Consider the following 19,422-nt stretch of genomic DNA (forward strand, 5'->3'; position numbering starts at 1 on the left):
GAAATGTGGAGGAATTGCTGTTTAGCTCAAGGTATTTTGTACAATATATTCTGTGTTCTAAAGATTAATCTCATGACAATTATTATAATAATGGATATCCACGGACAGCCGCACATCATGGCGTTAGCTATAGCCGGAAATAAGCAGGGCCTGGCTGTAAACAAGTATCTGATGCTTAGTCCAGTTACCCTGGGTAAACATAGTACCTTTCCTTTCAGCAGAGCCTCTTAGAGAAGAAGAGTGTCCACCATGTCCAAGAAGCATGTCAAAGCTTACTACCTGCAGGCGGGGGAGGAGATGGAGATCCGATCTTTCTATGTTGACCATGATTGCAGCTTCGAGAAACTGAAGAAAAAAGTTGTCAGTTTGTTCTCCACCCTGAAAAATGTCACCTTTTACGCATTCACTCCTACTTGTGAAGGTCCCCAGGAGCCCTTTTCAGGGCCTCAAACCATACCGCACAAGCAGTTTCCTTGAAGGGCCCCCTGGGACACAGTCCCACCGGTCCAATGGCTGCTGTGAATGAAGCTTTATGAAGCTGAATTTCAGCTTCACATCATATGGGCAGCTCCATACATGGAGCCAGCAGAGATCTGATATCATGCTAATATAGAACTCCATATAAGGATATAGCTGACTCATTGTGACATCACCTCAGTGAGTATCCAGCCAAGCACTATAAAGGATGGCCTTTGAAATGTATTGCACTCAACCTTCAGGTTCCTTGACACATGACACACGTGTCCTTCCTTCCACACGTGTGTTGACGGCGAGCAAGACGCCGGTTACCCGACTCACTGTTCTCGTTAACTGCATATACATACTTTCTATAATTAACTGGACTTGTTGTTATTGTTAGAATGCTAAAGTATCTTGTTCGCGCGGTGGGAACGGCTGTTCGAGTCTCTGCAGCTACGACGTCAACGTCCCGGTCTCTTCCACTCGCAAGCAGCCCGGCGCTGTGCGCTCCCAGCTCGGCCACAACTCGGCCGTTCACCCGGTCCCTGTGGATGATGAGCAGTGGTAACGGAGCTTCTTCGGGCTTCAGACCCAAACTGTTCAGCTCGAAGATACCGAGACCGTCGGTGTCGTGTGGATGCGGGAGTCTACACACAGAAGGAGACAAAGCATTCAGTGATTTCTTGTCTGATGAAATCAAAGAGCAGAAGAAGATCCAGAAAAACAAAACGCTTCCAAAGATGTCTGGAGGATGGGAGCTGAATCTGAATGGCACAGAAGCCAAACTCACTAGGTTCATTTCTGGAGACGAAGTCACTATCACCTTCAACGTCAATAACAGTGTTCCTCCTAACTTTGAGGAGGACGCTGATCAAGGACAGCAGAAGTCTGCAGAGAACGAGCCAGAACTTGTGTCATCACCAAACTTTGTTGTTGAAGTAACAAAACAGCAACAGAAACATTCCCTAGTGTTTGACTGCCATTACCCTGAAGATGAGGTCGGGCATGGTGGTGATGGTGAAGAAGAGAGTGACATCTTTGCCATTCGTGAGGTCAGTTTCCAGCCTGAGGGAGATGCTGACTGGAAGGAGACCAGCTATACACTCAACACAGACTCTCTGGACTGGGCCCTGTACGACCACCTAATGGACTTCTTAGCTGACCGAGGGGTTGACAACACGTTTGCTGATGAACTGATTGAGCTCAGCACTGCTATTGAACATCAGGAGTATATCGGCTTCCTGGAACAACTCGCTACCTTCGCCAAATGCGACTAATGTATACACACCATGGCTGTTCGGGATATTAAAAAAAATGTCAGAGCACTTTCTGAATAGCATATGTTTGCGTCTCTTAAGAACATTGGCTTACAATATGTTTGTATTAGTTTATGTGTTTTGCTGTGACTTATATTTTTTGATGGCTGTGTGTCTGAATGTGATTACGGTATGTGAAGAGACCCGTACAATTTGAGAGAGATGCCATGTTATGCCAGCTCAGTATATACTGTATTTGTGAACTTCAACAACCCAAACAATAATTGTTCTTTTTCCAATAAAGTTATTTCATATTCATCAATGTTGATGTTGAAAACAAAAAAAAACATGTTACACCCCCTAGTCTAGGGTTAGGGGAAGCAACATAAATGCAGAAAGACAATTGCAATACAACGGAATGTGAATTTATTTACAGCCCAAAATCAGGGATATTTACAATAATATACAATAACCCCAAATTAACCTGAACTAACAAAACACAACACTAACATAGCAAACCCAAATCAAAACAGAACTCAAAACGTATCCCGAACAAAGAGCTTGACCGGATGGTCACAGGTTGTGGTGATGTGGTGAGAGGACAGGGGGACCCATTCCCTGCTGCCCTGAAGCTGACAGTCCTCTGAACAGAATTGTTTGTCACTGAGCTTTATAGTTCGGGTGTGGCCACCACCCAATCCACTGCTGGTGTCATAGGGCTCATCAGAGCCGGCCAATCCATGGAGAGGACTAGTTCCCCACAGCAGCAAGCACTCTCCCGTAATCAGTCCCATGATGACACAGATCTCCTCCTCCTCTCATCAACTCTCCACCTCAGAACAAAGGAAACAACAGATAATACCAAATACAAAATACCCTAATTATGGCTGGCCGTAACAGTCACCAAGAGAGATCTCCATCACATTCCGTACAAGCCAGGATATTTGGCTTTACAATCCAGATCTCGGCATTATACAGCGATCTTCAGGTCAATTATTCCTATTTCCTAGCCAACAGGGATCTAGACATCTCGGTTAAGTCCTCACCACTGCGGCGGGTTTTAGACTCGGAGAACCAGTCCCTTAATAGTATTTTACATGATCCTTACTTGGGTCCTTTCTACTAAATTAGGATGTATTGCACGAGACCGTGTATATGGACCGCAGTACGGATCTCAGCATATCTACTCCGGCAGGACCTTCAGAGGCAGTCGCCAGCACTGTGTGCTTTTAGGTTATTCAAGACCGATTCTGCCATCGCCACCCCTCCACTAGATGGTGCACCCAAACAATATCTGCCCAAAATTCAACAGCTGGCCAATGACATAGCCAACCTCACTTTATTAGAGGTGTCAGACCTCAATGAGCTTCTCAAGAAAACCTTCAATATTCAAGATGTTGGAATGATGCCAATGGGTGCTTTGACTGCGGCAACCCCTGCTCAGGCCCCAGAAGAGGCGGTCCCGGTCAAAAAGGAGAAGACGTTTTTTACTGTAAAGTTGACTAAACTGAAAGCAGCGGAGAAAGTCAAACTTTGAAGAACTGCATCCTGGGCTTGAATCTAGTGCAGGCTAAGAAACTGGTAGAAGCCCTTCCACAGGAGATCCGAGCCAATGTTTCCAAAGAGGAGGCAGAGAAACTTAAAGCAGCCCTAGAGGCAGCGGGTGGCACCGTGGTGCTGGATTAGATCTGCACATCTGCCTGTCCACTGTTGGCTGTGCTACTTTATTCTTTATTTCAGTTTGTGTTTTACTTCTGTTTACCCTGGTTTGTGATCCTTGTGATAGCTACACATTACTCCTTTGGAGCCAAGACCCAACTTTAGGTCGTAATAGCGACGCATTGTGACCTTGTAGATAGACTATTTTCAAATGGCTGAAAAATATAGGTCTGCCTGAAGTGGTTTATGTATGTTTTGTAATAATAATTAAAATCTATAAAGTAACTAGTAAATAAGGTTTTCAAATAATTGTACAATATTTGCCTCTGAGATTTAGTGGAGTAGAAGTAAAACTACTGGCAATTGGAAATACTCAAGTGAAGTACAAATACCTCAAAATATACTTAGTTACTTAACACCACTGCCCACTGAATATTGGTACTCCATATATGGAGCTACCTGACTACCGGTATCTAGCTAACCGAAGTATGACCGTCAGGGCGTGGTTGATCCAGAACTCCATACATGGAGCTAGCTAGATCTGATCTAGTTCTGATGTCATGTTAATATAGAACTCCACATATGGATATAGCTGACTCATTTGTGACATCACTGAGCATCCAGCAAAGCACTATAAAGGGTGGCTGTTACCACTTGAGATGTATTGCACTCAGCCTTCAAGTTCCTTGACCAGCTCCCCCCAAGAGACACTACATCACCTTCTCTTACAACCCTGATATCTATGCATTTTACAGGGATCTTTAGATCCATTATTCCTAGTTAACAGGGATCTAGACATCCCGGTTAAGTTCTTACCACTACAGCGGGTTCTAGACTCAGACAACCGGTCTCTTTGAATAGTAGCCTATTAGTAGTCCTTGGGTCTATTTTACTAAATTAGGATGTGTTGCATGAAACGCTGTATACAGACCACGCTGGCACTGCGGATCTCTGCAGATCTACACCGGCAAGACCTTCAGTGGCAGATGCCGGCACTAGGCTTCCAGACCGGTCCAGACGATTTTCATTGCTGCATGCACTGTCAGTGAGAAATGTCATGGCGTCCAGTTATATTGTAAATCATGGTGTGAGAACATTAGGTATTCATTACCAACATGTTTGTAGAAGGGTTTCATTCACGCAGATCAGAGAAAAGAAGCAATGGATGAAGGCATATACCAGCATCATGGCAAGAAAGTTAAAGCTTGAAGGACCTCCACCTCCAAAACCACGCTTTCAGCAGCCTAACTGGGATTACCATGCAGAGGTCCAAGCTTTCAGCATCCGTCTTCACGAAAGATTCTCTTTGGAGCTTCTGAAGGCGGCCTTTGTCAGTCCGTGCTACGTGCAGTCGGAGCAACAGAGAAGACAAGCCTGAAGCCCCGTTCCGACCGGCCAAAGCTGGAAATGAAAGCAAAGCTGAACTCATTTCAAAGCTGCTTTTTTTTTAGAAAGTGGGCGTGTACAAGGTACCTGTCACTCAAGCTGCCTGGACTGCAGGCTTGAGCTCAGCTGAGAAAACAGGCAGAGAGCAGATGCGCATTTGAAAGTCTAAAATGTAAAATAGCGACTGTAGAGGAGAAATAATTATATATTTAGTTACATCATAGCCTACGTATGGATGAATAAATAATATAATCTTGGTAAACTTGTTTGTAAATAACCGAACGAGACTACGGACCCGATCTCGTTCCTCCCTCTTTTACCCCAGCTGAAGTGCTCGTCTTGGGGTTGGGGAAACTCCCCACTCCGCTCTCCTCATCCTCCGCCACGAGCGAAACTCTCCGGGCATTTTTTTAAATAGCGGCTCTGTATGTAATGTTAATGTTGATTTAGCAAGAGCATACCGTAGAAATACAATTGTATATATCCAGCACGTCGTAAAAGCAATTAAAACAGCTTATGTTTACGTGTGATTTCCGGACATTCAGTCCCAAGTCTCAAGTCCGGGGAAGGGAGCCCCCGCGCCCTGTCTGTCTGTCACTGACCCTCCTCTGGTCTGCTCCTCCCGGGGAAAACATTGTGCCAACTAGTAGGCTAGGCATACTTTAATTACTTAATAAATAATCAATATCTAAATTGATTAAAATAATCAATATCTAAATAAAATAAATAATCAATACCTATACCATCACTGTGCTGGTGATGACTTTATGAATAAATATAATTATCTAATTCTGCGAGAGTGTGTGTGTGTGTGTGTGTGTGTGTGTGTGTGTGGGGGGGGGGGGGGGGTTGTGTACGTGTGTGTGCATGAGTGATATCGTTTACTTAACATTAGCATTAATAGTTAATGGGGCCAGTATATACGTTATATGGCATATACATATACGGGCCATTTATAGCATTATATCGCTCTCTCTCTCTCTCTCTCTCTCTCTGTCTCTCTCTCTCTCACACACACACACACACACACACACACACACACACACACACACATTCTCGCGATAAAACAATACAAATTATTCCCTCAAGAAAATATCTATCTGGATTGGTTTCTCGATGGTGCATCTGCCGAGCGGGAGCGCAGCAAACCAATCACAAAGCAGTGACATTTTCGCGGGGAAAATATTTCATATATATAGTGGGGCTTTAAACCCCCAATGTCAGAGCGACACCATGGATCTGCAGCTGAGACGTCGGAGGCTCCTGGTCATTCTTGCCGCCTTGGAGGAGGAAGAAGTTCGGGAACTTCGCCCCCGCTGTGTCTGGGTCCACAGTATATTGCAGCAGCGCCAACGTTTGGGTACGTTCTACACCCTGGTCCAGGAGCAGCGACTGGACCGAGACCGCTTTCAAGCGGCGTTCAGGCTCACCGTCGACCAGTTCGACGAGGTCTTGAGAAGAGTTGGTCCACGTATTGCCAAGGAGGACACCAACTTTCGGCGCGCCATACCACCTGCTGAACGGCTTGCCATTTGCCTTCGGTGAGTAGCCTAGTCTATAGTGTATTTATAATATTATAAAGGCCCAGGCCAGCATAGTCGCATATTTCACTGGTCATAAGTAAAGTGCTTCATAGTTTGCTTCTGTGGTGAAAATGAATGAGCTCCTCCACTGATTGTGTTATTATCTTACAATAACACTTTAACATTAAATGCATTCAGAAGTCTTTTACAATGGTTTTCTTTTTTACATGTGATCGTATAGTGGTTTTAACATTAATACAATCTGTTTTTAACTTGCTTTTAACCTACAACATCGTTTTTATATAGAAATGAAATAGAAAATATACCGGTATATGGTAGTGATACATGACGCTAGACAAAACAAATTAACAATCTGCATAACAGCACCCTCTGGTGGTACACAGGCAGTACAGTCAGGCTAAACAACCACTCACGCATGAGGATAAATACAGACATAATTATATTTTAGCAGGAATTTCACTAGTATTTCTTATACCCGTTATATATATATATATATATATATATATATATATAATAGTAATGTGTGTATTTAGTTAGTATATGTGTATATACAGTATAGATAGATATCTGTATAGATAATTAATGAATGTTCTTCAATTGTGTTTTAAGTTTCCTGGCCACTGGAGACAGCTACCGCACCATCGCAGACAGCTACCGTGTGGGCATCACAACTGTGTGTCGCATTGTGCCAGTTGTTGCCACGGCCATCTGGGACTGTCTGGTTGGCGACTACATGGCTGTACCCACCACGGAGGACTGGCGTGCCATTGCTGCTGCCTTCCAGCAACGTTGGGACTTCCCGAACTGTGTGGGAGCCATAGACGGGAAGCATGTCGTCCTCCAGGCCCCCCCGGCGACAGGTTCTCAGTTCTACAACTACAAGGGGACTTTCTCTGTGGTCCTCTTGGCAGTTGTAGATGCTGAGAAATGTTTCCGGGTGGTTGACATCGGGGCGTACGGAGGTTCCAGCGACGGTGGCACCCTGGCACACTCCGTCTTTGGCCAGCGTCTGTTGGATGGCACCCTCCACCTCCCGGAAGACGCTCCTCTTCCTGGGGCAGCACACCTGGGCCGTCAACCCCATGTCTTCGTCGCAGATGAGGCCTTCCCTCTGCGGCGCAATGTCATGAGGCCATACCCCGGGAAACACCTGACCAGGACGGAGAGGGTGTTCAATTACCGGCTGTCCCGAGCCAGACTGGTGGTGGAGAACGCCTTTGGCATCCTGGTGAGTCAGTGGAGGATGTACCACCGCACCATCCCTCTGATCCCGGCCAATGCTGAGGCTTGCATCAAGGCTACGTGCGTCCTGCACAACCTCCTCAGGAGAGGCAGGATCCGTGGCCCTGTTGCTGCTCCACCACCAGCTGTGGCTCGGCCCGTGGAGGGAGAGGTTCCCGGTCTCCGTCGGATTGGAAGGGTGGGAAGCAACAACGCTGGACAGGAGCCCCTGTTCAGAAGAAGTTGCTTCTCATCCTTCTTCTCTGGTGTGGGTGCCGTTTCCTGGCAAGACCATGTGGCCTAGTCATCCAGTCAGTCCAGTCCAAAAACCAAAGGCTCTTTTAAGAGCCACCCCAATATTCCTATTAAAGAGTTATATCCATATATTTATATATATATTTGGCTCAAGCCATTACAATACATTACTACATGCATATGAATGAACGAAAACATGTATCTAACTTTCAACCCTCAATAACAATGCTTTCTATTATGCTCATTTTTAACTATTACATGTCTTGCTATGTCTTCTACAAATTTTCCAGGTCAAATCAGATGCAATGATGTTTCACACACTTTTGCTATAGAGTTTAATTCTGTGTGAAAGTGCAAATTCCCAGGAACATGTGCCAAAGTGGCCATTATACCAACCACATGGATGAATGTAGTGATTAAACTTTCTAAGATAAATCTTTCAGAGGAAATTCAGGTGTAATTGAAGTTGGTACAACGCATGTTCAGGAGGAAGACCACAAGCTAAGATCGTTGGCCTCCTCTGCCACCATGCCAAGCTAACTCTCTCCCTAGCCTCAGGTACCAAGCTCAATCAGCTACACCATTTACCTGCCATGGTTACCAACGCCAGCTCCACCCTCACTACTCACCGAGACCTCACTGCCATGGCAACCGCCAGCTCTCTGCCCTATCACCGCCCTCGCTGCATCAAGGGAAGAGTATATATGCCAGCCTGTTTCACCATGCCTCTCGTGCATCGTATCTCGTAACCCTCCCTCCCTCCCGCTTCTCTTACTAACTCAACTCTCGTTCTCCAGTTTCAGGTTCCGACAGGGGTCTCGTATTGGGGGCGTGTCCATACACGACCAGAAGGACGCCCCGCGACTCAGACCGCCAAATACTCAGGGTATCCTACCCCCCCAGAACCGGGCCTTCGACACCCCCTCCCCCCACAGGGCCACGCCCTATCATCCTCCACTTCCCTCCCAGGGGCCTAGTCTCACTAACATCCTCCATCGCCTCACTCCCTCAAGATCCCCTCTGTAGCTCCAAATCATCCCCTCATCCTCACTCCCCCTCCCCACCCCCTCCTTTCACTCATTCATCCGGCCCCTCGGAAACCTCCTACATCCTCACACCCCCTACCCTTCCCCTCTTCCCAACCCGACATCCTCCTCCCTTCCCCCTTCCCAAACGGGACACATCCCTCACGAACAGTCAAGGCCATCCAATGCATCTCACCTATGCATCAATCCACTCATGCATGTACATTTAGTAAAAAGCTTGTATAATTGTAAAGGTTTTATCAACTGAATGATTTATTTTAAACACACAAAGGTTAAATCCAAGAGTAAGATCATTTTCTTTTTATATAATCAATTTGTTTTATACTGAAAGACTATTAGTTTGGTATGCAGATAGATAGATAGATAGATAGATAGATAGTCAATTCATTTTGTAAATGGATGGACAGACAGACTATTCGTTTTTATTTTGCTGTTCTATCATGTGAGTGTGACATTTAGTGCAGAGGCTACTCGATGGTGAATTAGTAATGTAACATTCTCCTTGGCTTTGACTGCTTCAGTTCAGACAGAACATCGGACATTCCAATGCATCATTCATTCAATGCATCTCATTCCTATGCATCATTCCTTCTCATGTTCCACCTTTTCTAAATAAATGCTAAACCATGTTAAACGATGTTCGATTGTATGTGTGGTCTGTACTAGTGAATAGCAGTAACAGCAGTAGTGAAACAGCCATGAGGTTTCCACCTGATTGACGTTAAACACTCTTCCATCCTTTAACCGCAGTGAAGTTGGTTTCAGGTTGGATGTATTCACCCAGTTGGATATCCAAGTTACGGTAAACCTGCATGATGTATCTTCAAACATTAGCTCATTTCATATGCTATTCTATTTTGTTTTGCCACTGAGGTAGTACACCTATCAGACAACAGATAAGAGTGGTCAAATGTGGAGGTAACAATAACATTTGAGGCATTTAATCACTTCTTTGAGTTTCACTACCAAACAAAGCAAGTTATAAGTTCCATGTTGAATAGCATTTATTATTTCAGTGTACAAAAATACAAATCCTGAAAAAGAGCAATAAGCCGTGTAACATTACTATATTATCTTTATACAGCCTGCAGACATCCCTCCTTATAGACCTTAAACAAAAAAACAACAAAACATTAACAAACAATTGCATAACTAGTGGACCAATGCAGGCAGACATACAGTAACTGAACAAACATCTGAAATAGTTCCGAAACGGAAACGATTCTCGCTCAAATGTGAATCATCGAGAGAGAGAGAGAGAGAGAGAGAGAGAGAGAGAGATAGCGAGAGAGAGAGAGAGAGAAGAACTAGGGCGCTTGCTCTCCCAGTGCTTCAAAAACGCAAGCTTTATATGCCTGGACACAATCTGACATTACCAGAGCCTGGTCTCTGTCCGACAACTTATTAACCTTTTTGGCCAAGCCCATAAAGAAAAGTTCGTTGGCATCTAGAGGCTGCGGAACATTTCTGGAGATGGTAGGCTGTGCTGCGGTCAGTGACATTTCTTGTACAAGGGCTTCCTGGAAGGGCGTCATGTCTTTGTGCTGGGGGTTGGCCCGATGACGACGCACCTTCCGAGGCACAGGCACATACTCCTCCTCCTCCTCCTCCTCAGACTGCTGCACCTCTGGGTTGTCCTGGGTCTAGAATCGGGCGATACAGATACATACGATCACAGTCATGTGAGATTACAGGGTTCCTAACTTCCTACACACACACACACACACACACACACACACACACACACACACACACACACACACACACACACACACACACACACACACATATATGATGTACAGTGGCTTTCACAAGTGCCACCCCCCCTTACATAGAATAAATTTCAAACCAACTGTATGCTCCTGCTGTTCTTTTACATATACAGCCAACAAATAAATTGCCTTTGCTTTAATGAAATACCTAGAGTTTTATTGAAGATGCTTCTGAACATGCATACTATTGCTTGTGTGATCAATATAACAAACATCATATAATAGCTTCTCTACAAGCTGACAATGTGTCATGACATGTGTATATCTGTCTCTCCAAGTACCACCATAGATGCTGCTGCTCTGACGGAACTCTGTCTAATCACTAATCAGCACAACTGGTGTTATTTATAAATATCAAATACATATAATAATAGAAATCATTGAGATAGATAAATCAGTCGTAGCAACTGACAATTGTAGTCCATGTGAATACATCCCAGACATAATATCTAGAATTTCAAATATCAATGTAATAATGACATATTTCCCAGACCTTACCTGGAGTTCTGGGATGTGAAAAAAAGAAAATGTGCTGGAGTCCTGCGTTGGTGGGGGACGTGTCAGGCTGTCCTCGTCAGTGACATAGGCGTCGGGAATGTGCAGAGATGTGCCGCTGCTGCCGGCTCCCTCATCAGCCCCGAGGCATGGTCGGGTGGTGCTGGTGTGTGTAGCGGCAGGGTTGCTGGAGGGGCCTTTACGTGGTCCTGGAGGTAGCAGAATCAGAAACAGAATCATATTCTTAATGTCACATCACAGGTTTACAGGTGTTAAAACAGTGGGTGAAATGTATTATGTATTGTTCCATCGTTGTTTGAATGTTTCCAGGAAAGACAAAGAATGGAGAGCAAGGGGAGGGGGGAGAATAATACATTGAAAAACAACACTTGTGTGAAGTGAGGGACACATGGTAATGTTTAACTGCTATAAAAGTCCATAGACTTGGCTGACATATGACATATTTTCAAAAGCCAGATGAAGCGCCCCTCAAAAAACGTATCTTCATGAAATTTAGAAATTAGGTGAATGAGCATAGTAGCTGGTATCTGTTATCATGCAGACATTAGTGCAAGGACAGTTTCAGTGAATATACATTAATATTAAGGTGCATATTACCCTGGGGGGCAGCAGCGGTCGTGGTCATGTTGCCCGTTGTGTCCCTTTTTGCCATGTGTGGCTTCATGAAGGACATAACGGCCATATACACCCACGGCTTTCCAGACACCTGGCCGGAACCACTTTTCTTGGTCTCATCCTTCAGATATGTCCTGTATGTGTCCACAAGTGACTTCCACCTCTTCCTGCACATTTCCGCTGGGGGAAAAATGACATGTCATGTGATGTGACCTGAGTAAAGCTAACAGCTACATCATATCAAAATATGCCAGCATGCATTGTAGGCTAATCGTTTTTAGTTATTATTCATGTACAGACAGTCTAGACATTAAAGTGTGCTTGTCATTTTCCAAGTGAACTAGACATATATGGACACCAACCAATCCATGTGGTGTTCACTCTCCATTCCGACATCCGTCACATGCCAGCAGAAAGAAAGTCACATGCCAGCAGAAATATGCCTTCAACTGAGTATTATTATAACAAAACGGGACCTAGTTACTAGTTCCATCCATGCCAGTATCATGTCAGTATCATGGTCAGTGTCATGGTCAGTATCATGCCAGTGTCATGGTCAGTGTCATGTCAGTATCATGGTCAATAATATGACTAAAATGTAATAAAAACTCATAATGTAATAATCAGCTCATATATTATAAAGACATCATTGCATTATGAAGTTTTATTACAGTATGAGTAGCCTATGTGGAGGGTTCTTAATGTAACACATTATTACATTATAGAAAAATCTATTAAGTTATGTGCTCGTCTTTTAATTACATTATGAGCTGATTATTACATTATAAGTTGCTACACACCCCTTAAAATTTGCCTTGAAAATACATTTAATATTTGTGGACTGTCGGAATGGTGGGACTAAAATGTGTCGGAATAGGGGGATATCGGAATGGCAGCATGTCGGAATGGAGGGATGCACCCAATTCATGTGCATGCATGTACATTTCTGCTTTCAGGTTTCCATATTGTATGACAAATGCCAATTAGTTATTTCTATATTAGCAATGAGCATCCAACTATAACTAACACAAAGGACTGGTGACTGTGTTATTACACAGAAAATATGCATTGCCTAGCTTGTATAATATGCATGTTGCTTAGTGCCAGATGGCTGCAGATGGAAAATATACTATCATATCACATGATCCCATTCATCTTAACAGAAAATGATGTATTGTAGTCTTCCACAAGCAGTAGGCCTACATAGCACAAGCACTGTGATGCAGATAGTTGTCTATTCATTCATTCATTCAGTCGATTTTTTTTTAGATCAAACCTCCAAAATATTACAACCTGTCTGTTTTCATAAATCAAGTAGCATGTTTATAACGGACGCCGGTGGTAGAAACTCGGCCGCTAACTATAGCATTGTTGCTAATATTTGAACTAACCTGACTCGCCAACAGCAAAAGCGATGTCCTCCCATGCCTTTTCCTTCTTCAGTTTATCTTTGAAGTCGACGAGACTCTTGTCATAAATAATTTGACAGTGGCTGACAGCCACTATCAATCTGTCTTCCCACCTCCTCTTGGTCGTTTGTTTTTTATAAACTTGGCCCACGTCCATTTTTATTTTTTTGAACTTTTTTGATCTTGCACAAACAGGGGTGTGTTCAGGTGCTAACAAGGTCCAATAACGGACCCCCTACAGCCGCGACACACCCCATTCAGGGTGGGGTTGAGCCTTGGGGGGATGTGGGGTGATCACACTGAACATTATCATTTACAGTCGGAGGATCATGGATGTCATCATGGATGATGAGGTTCATCGATAGGCCTACATGAACGCAATAAACCAATTGAAATGATTCCCTCAAATAAATCTTATCTATATGCCATTGGTTTATCGATTCAGAACGCAGCAAACCAATCGCAAAACACGGGCAACATATTGCATAAATAAAAGGTATGATTCGCGGTGCCCATGTTTCAACAATCAACATAGCTACCGAGACACACACACACACACACACACACACACACACACACACACACACACACACACACACACACACACTCACACACACATGACGACCGGCACATGACAGGTCGGATCAGGGATGTCCCATTGTCCGCATGCATATCGATATCATACAACTGATATAATATCAATTGTTGATCTCTCTCGCGCGCGCACACACACACACACACACACACACGTGTCCCCGGGCGCTCAATAACACACACACACACACACACACACACGCACACGACGACGACGACCGGCTGAGAGCGGGCTTCTTTATGCACTGTTTAGTCCACATTCAGCGACGGACAGCGCCGTTCTGGACTGGGCAATAGTCCGCATCAATGGCTTCGATGAGAACCGGGGCGGGGGGGTGAATGCAGGAACTTCTCCCCAGAAAAAGTATCAATCCACTGGGAACACGGAACACAACCTGTTTTCACCGCTTCGACAACTTGTTTCTCATATAAACTTTAATTTCTATCGATAAAATCGGCTATGGTCTTGCCAAATATCCTTTCATATTTCATATACAGCCCATATTTAAAAAGTATATTTTTTAATTCGGAGAATTGCAGCGGACAGCTTTTGCACAGCCTTTTCGTTTTGTGAAATGGTCTCAACTCCGCCCCCTCAAACCACGCTGTGCTCTGATTGGCTACACGCAGCTTTGAAAAGCTCCAGCGTTTCAAAGCAGCAATAAAGTTGAGTTTTGGTGAGCATGAAAGCAAAGCAAAAAAAAAAAGCTGTTCATTCCAAGCTTCAAAGCTCAAAAGCTGCTCTTCATAGAGATAACATGGGACCACGAAGCCAAAGCAGAAGCTAGCTTGGGCGGTGGAAACGGGGCTTTAGGCATGGAGTTGGACACAGAAACAACCGCTCTCGTCCTCGAGGACAATGTTCAGTTGAGTGGACAGGGTCTAGGTTTCATTCAAAGCTTCCTGAGTGACTGGAGCAAGGCCAGCTTCCCAAGCCTGCCAAATGAGGGTTTGACTGCTATTGTAAGTCATCTGACCGGTTCTGCAGTCATATGCCATGTGGCAAGTTACCTGGGCATTGAAGAGCTCACCATGAGTGCAGATTTTCCTGTCCCTGATGTCGTGCTGTATTCGACCTTCATGGCTGTAATTGGAGCACTCCAGCAGAGCAGTGGAGCAGAGCAAGCCGGATTTTTCCTCCGGGATTTCCTGGCCACCCAGCTGATAGGGAAGGATGTGTTTGATATGTGGATGGTGGCTGACCCAATGGCCTTGCTGGTGGAGGAACTTGCACGGCAGAACCTTCCTCTTCCAGAGCCCCGTCTTATCAGGTCTGCTGGAGCCAGCACAGTTCTCCCACTCTACTTTGTGGGACTGTATAGTGATAAGAAGCTTCTGGGTCAGGGTCCAGGGGAGACTGTTCTGGTTGCGGAAGAAGAAGCAGCTCGTGTGGCCTTGAGGAAATTCTACGGCTTCACTGAGAACAACGGTAACAAACACACAGTAGTCATTTATACAGTCATGTAGCCTGGCCTGCACACAGCGCTACAAAATAACAAGCTTAAGTGTACAGCTGATGCTGAAATTTGTGTTTGTTTTTTCTTTGCTTTTTTCAGGGACAAAGCGAATTCCATTGCCTTAATATTGATCATAAGGAAAAAGGGACAATAACAGTGGAACAGTGGGCCAGGCCTTTGTTACATCTCTCCTAGATGTTTTGAAAGTGGTACGTCATGCTTGCTTACCTTGCTCGGCATGCATGCCATGTGCACGGTGCCAATTGTGCTTTATCGGTAACTAGACACTTAAGTTCCCTTGCAGTACTGATCTTTTCAAATTTTTCCCACATTGAAATAAAGGCTCTGTTACCTTTTGTGAGGGTACGACCTATAACAAACCTGCTCATTTTGGAGATAACGATCTAATCTAAAACAAAAAACAGTGCATGTCAATGCTGATGTGATGCTGATTAATCGGATAGGATAATAATAATCTAATTGTCCCCAGTTCTAACCTAGCTGGAGACCTGTCTTTCATGTCCTGTCTGTCTGTCTGTCTACAGGGTCTTGACACACACAGACTGGCCCTCTGCATGATCCAGTTCCTTCGCGACCAGCCGGATGTTGGCGCCCAGGAGAGCCTAGAAGGTGAGCCACATATTGAGGTGACTGCATTTCTGGGTGATTCTGAATCCGAGGTCTGCCAGAGGCTCATCTCTAAGGCCAACCACAGACCACGCAGGTCCACACTCACAGGTACACTGCCATGCTTGTTCTAATGTAACCCATGCTGGATGAAAAATAAAAAATACATTTGATTTCCAGTTCAGAGACAAATTAATTATTCAAATGTGAGAACATACCTGGCAATAAAAAAAAGAGTTCAGTTAGCCATTTGAGCCTCATAATCATTATTTAATCGTTATTTGTTTTACAATTCAAGCTTTGATTTACGATGTTGCGCTTGGATTTATTCTGACTTCACTATGACTTCTCAAGTGTTATTGATTGATTGATTGATTTATTAACAGTTTGCAGAATTACAGTACCTTTCAAGCACAACTCAATACAAAAACTGTTAACTTTGAGTGGACGACACCATGAAGCATTACCCTTGTTTACAATAGGGCCCACCATTTTCAATTCATCAAAACTTTACTATATAGTCAAAACAGGAAATCATCATAGGAGGTAAAAAGGAAAAATAAACGTATACAGTGAGGGGGAACAGGGTGGGCGGGGGGGATTCAGATTTTACGGGGGCCAGTTTTGAATTGTAGCCGTCCGTAGGTGCCCTTTGTACATGGTACACAATTACACCTTGAGTGTTACACCTCTGACTGTTCATGTGTGCAATCATAAAATATTCCACATGCTCAGTACGTTTCTCTACTGACTACTGTGTTTGTCTCCTCAAGCAAGTCCCTCAGGCCAGTTGCGATTAGTTCCCCTGTGTGGTCTTGTGGGAAGTAAATGGTCTGGAGACATTTACTGTGCAGCTTCGTGAATGAAGCCTTCGAGCCTCGTGAATGAAATGAATGGTCAGACTCATCCAACTGTCCGTAACCCAGAAAGTAAGTACAGACTTTTGTATTTATTAAGTACAGTATTTTGCATTGCAGAAGCATGTTGTATTCCAGGCAACTAATTGTGCTTTGTGTGGGGGTAAAAAAAGAGGTTGGCGAAACACCCTCCTTCCACCGAGGAGGAAGAAGACCAGGGAGAGGAAGAGGGGAGCCCTGCACACGGGCCACGTGCAGAGCAGCCTGCACGGCAACAGCCTGCTGCCCCTGCCTCTAGGAAGGCTGCTGAGAAGAGGCGCCATCAGGAGCCTGACTATACCTCCTCAACGCCCGACTCGGTGAGTCATTACCACTGTTATTTCATACTCTACGTTGTGTACATTCCACAATGAGGGCTCCTCCATCTCCCATTATAAGAGACTATTTGTATAAAGATATGCCAGGGACCCCCATTATAAGAGACTATTTGTATAAAGATATGCCAGGGACCCCCATTATAAGAGACTATTTGTATGACAGCCAGGGACCCCCATTATAAGAGACTATTTGTATGACAGTTCTAGAAGTGATTCTCCACCCGTTTCATTTCAAGGACCCCCTGGTTTTGACATGCATTAGGGCTAGTACGGACCCCCATTTAATGGCATTTCTAATTAAATGAAACGTTGCGTCTGTCTTCCCTTAACCTACCGAACCACAATCTAACCATGAGATCTGACCTCATTGAAACGTATGTGAACTCTGTCACCTTCCTGTTGGACAGATGGAAGGAATGATGATGGAAGGATGGAAGCAGTTCGGGGATGCTGCCAAAAAGGAGCAAGAGGTGAGGAATTCTGTTCTGAAGTAAAGGGAGGCAGGAGAACCTTGAGCCATGTATCGTACACCTTTCAATCCTTGCTGGTCATCCGCCGCCCGGTAAGATTAGAGCACGAGTGCGTCCCATGCCACATTCTTTGGTCCGATGCCATTCCAAATTTTGGAGAATCCTTGACCACTGATTATTTGATTTGACACACTGTCCTCTCTCCCTCTGATTTGACCAGGGGGGCAGTCAGCCAGATATTTCGTGAAGCCTCATTTGAAATCGGTAGTTCATATAATGGCCTGTTGTGGCGCTGGACTGGACCCAAAAAGCCCCATAGCTCCATAGAGGCCCATGTATTTTGGCCCAAAGGCCCAAAGTCCATAACACGCACAATTGAGGATATACTGTCCAAGGCCCACCAAGAAGAAAGCGGCGTTGGGTTGGGCGTATTGGCCAATATGTGGGCCTGTCTATTGGGCTTGGTGGGGCCTCTCTCATCAACCCTACCATGGCCATAGGCTATGTGGCTGCAGGTTTGGTATCTGCCATTTGTGGAGATATCGGGAAGTATGTGGGAAAGAGGGTTGACAGAAGGATAAGATAAGATAAGATAAATAAAAAAAACTGAACCAACTGTTTTGCCTTTTCCAGGAAACCGAAGAGAATGACGGGCCACTTAGGGTTAGCGTTAGAGTTTGGGTTTGGGTTAGGGTTAGGGAACCCAGCCCAAGGCCCAGACCAAGGCCCAGCCCAAGGCCCAGCCCAAAGTCCATAACACGCACAATTGAGGATATACTGTCCAAGGCAAAAAGGGTGGGCGTGTGGGGCGATATTTGGGCCTGTCTATTGGGCTTGTTGGGGCCTCTCTCATCAACCCTAATATAATAATAGGCTATGTGGCTGCAGGTTTGCTATGTGCCATTTCTGAAGATATCGGGAAGTATGTGGGAAAGAAGGTTGGGAAAAGAATAAGATAAGATCAATAAAAAAGAACTGAACCAACTGTTTTGCCTTTTCTTGTTGTTGACTGTTTTGAAGGAAGGCTGTTTAAAGATCCGAACAGAAAAGTCCTGTCTGGTTGCATTAAACAATGTTAAACTCACCAACATTGCAGCTACGAAAAGCTTGAATGATCCTCTTTCTGATGCTTGTGCTTCTGATGCTTTATGAACTGTTAACATAACTACATTGGACACAAAAAGACAATAACATTTTAATACCAGTCATTAAGTACTAGTCATTTAATACTAGTCCTGAAGTAATTAAAGCAGGTTTGAAATTGTAACGGCTGAAATCAATACTATCAGCATTCTGATATTAACATGCGGACCGCATTTAGTGAAGGTGGGGGGCTGCATGTGGCCCCCGGGCCGCCAGTTGCCACCCCTGCAATAGAACGAAGACGTTAAAGGGACACTTCACCCTTTTTGCAAAAACATATATGTTAATGACGTTTAGAAGCTTTAGAACACTTTCCCGGGGGTCTTTATGTGTGTAATATGTGGTTTTAGATATTTTAGATTGTAGCAGTGAGCCCAGTGTCTCTGATGTCATGGACACTGGTCTCACTTCCTTCCTGGACTACAATTCCCAAAATACTTTGGTGCACTGCTCCTCCTTGTGGATAGGGGATGTCTGTCTTACTGTCATGAGTACACATGTAGTCCAGGAAGTAAGTGAGCCCAGTGTCCATGACATCAGAGAGACTGGGCTCACTGCTATAATCTAAAATATCTAAAACCACATATATTACAGACATAAAGACCCCCAGGAAAGTGTTCTAAAGCTCCTAAATGTCATTAACATATATTTTTTAGCAAAAAGAGTGAAGTGTCCCTTTAAGGAGATCACGTAGAGATGTTTAGGCGTCTGTCCCTTTTCGCTACTACAGCTGTGGCCAAACACACACGTCACACTACA

The 19,422-nt window shown here is 44.5% G+C and overlaps 2 protein-coding genes and 1 pseudogene across 3 annotated transcripts; all 3 read left to right on the top strand.

The window, feature by feature from the left end:
- The first annotated feature begins 783 nt into the window (after positions 1-783).
- On the top strand, positions 784-2,031 carry LOC310864899 (complement component 1 Q subcomponent-binding protein, mitochondrial-like). The gene has a single exon (XM_083773727.1). It carries the CDS (start codon positions 861-863, stop codon positions 1,734-1,736), a length of 876 nt encoding a protein of 291 aa, XP_083629853.1. The 5' UTR covers positions 784-860; the 3' UTR covers positions 1,737-2,031.
- An 816-nt stretch (positions 2,032-2,847) lies between these two features.
- On the top strand, positions 2,848-3,401 carry LOC310874978 (large ribosomal subunit protein bL12m-like; annotated as a pseudogene). The gene has a single exon. The product of its transcript is annotated as a large ribosomal subunit protein bL12m-like (transcript).
- Positions 3,402-4,431: 1,030 nt separating this feature from the next.
- LOC310875048 (large ribosomal subunit protein mL44-like) lies at positions 4,432-17,544 on the top strand (the record flags this gene model as incomplete). Its single annotated transcript, XM_083788086.1, has 5 exons — positions 4,432-4,747; positions 14,547-15,175; positions 15,735-15,836; positions 16,847-17,032; positions 17,458-17,544. 5 exons carry the CDS (start codon positions 4,432-4,434, stop codon positions 17,542-17,544), a joined length of 1,320 nt encoding a protein of 439 aa, XP_083644212.1.
- Positions 17,545-19,422: the final 1,878 nt, after the last annotated feature.

This window comes from Protomyctophum parallelum (assembly GCF_964188405.1).
Source record: "Protomyctophum parallelum genome assembly, chromosome: 1".
Classification (NCBI taxonomy): Eukaryota; Metazoa; Chordata; class Actinopteri; order Myctophiformes; family Myctophidae; genus Protomyctophum; species Protomyctophum parallelum.

Bases quoted from the DNA above. Each gene is read 5' to 3' on its own strand.
- LOC310864899 (XM_083773727.1), top strand. From the start codon at position 861: ATGCTAAAGTATCTTGTTCGCGCGGTGGGAACGGCTGTTCGAGTCTCT.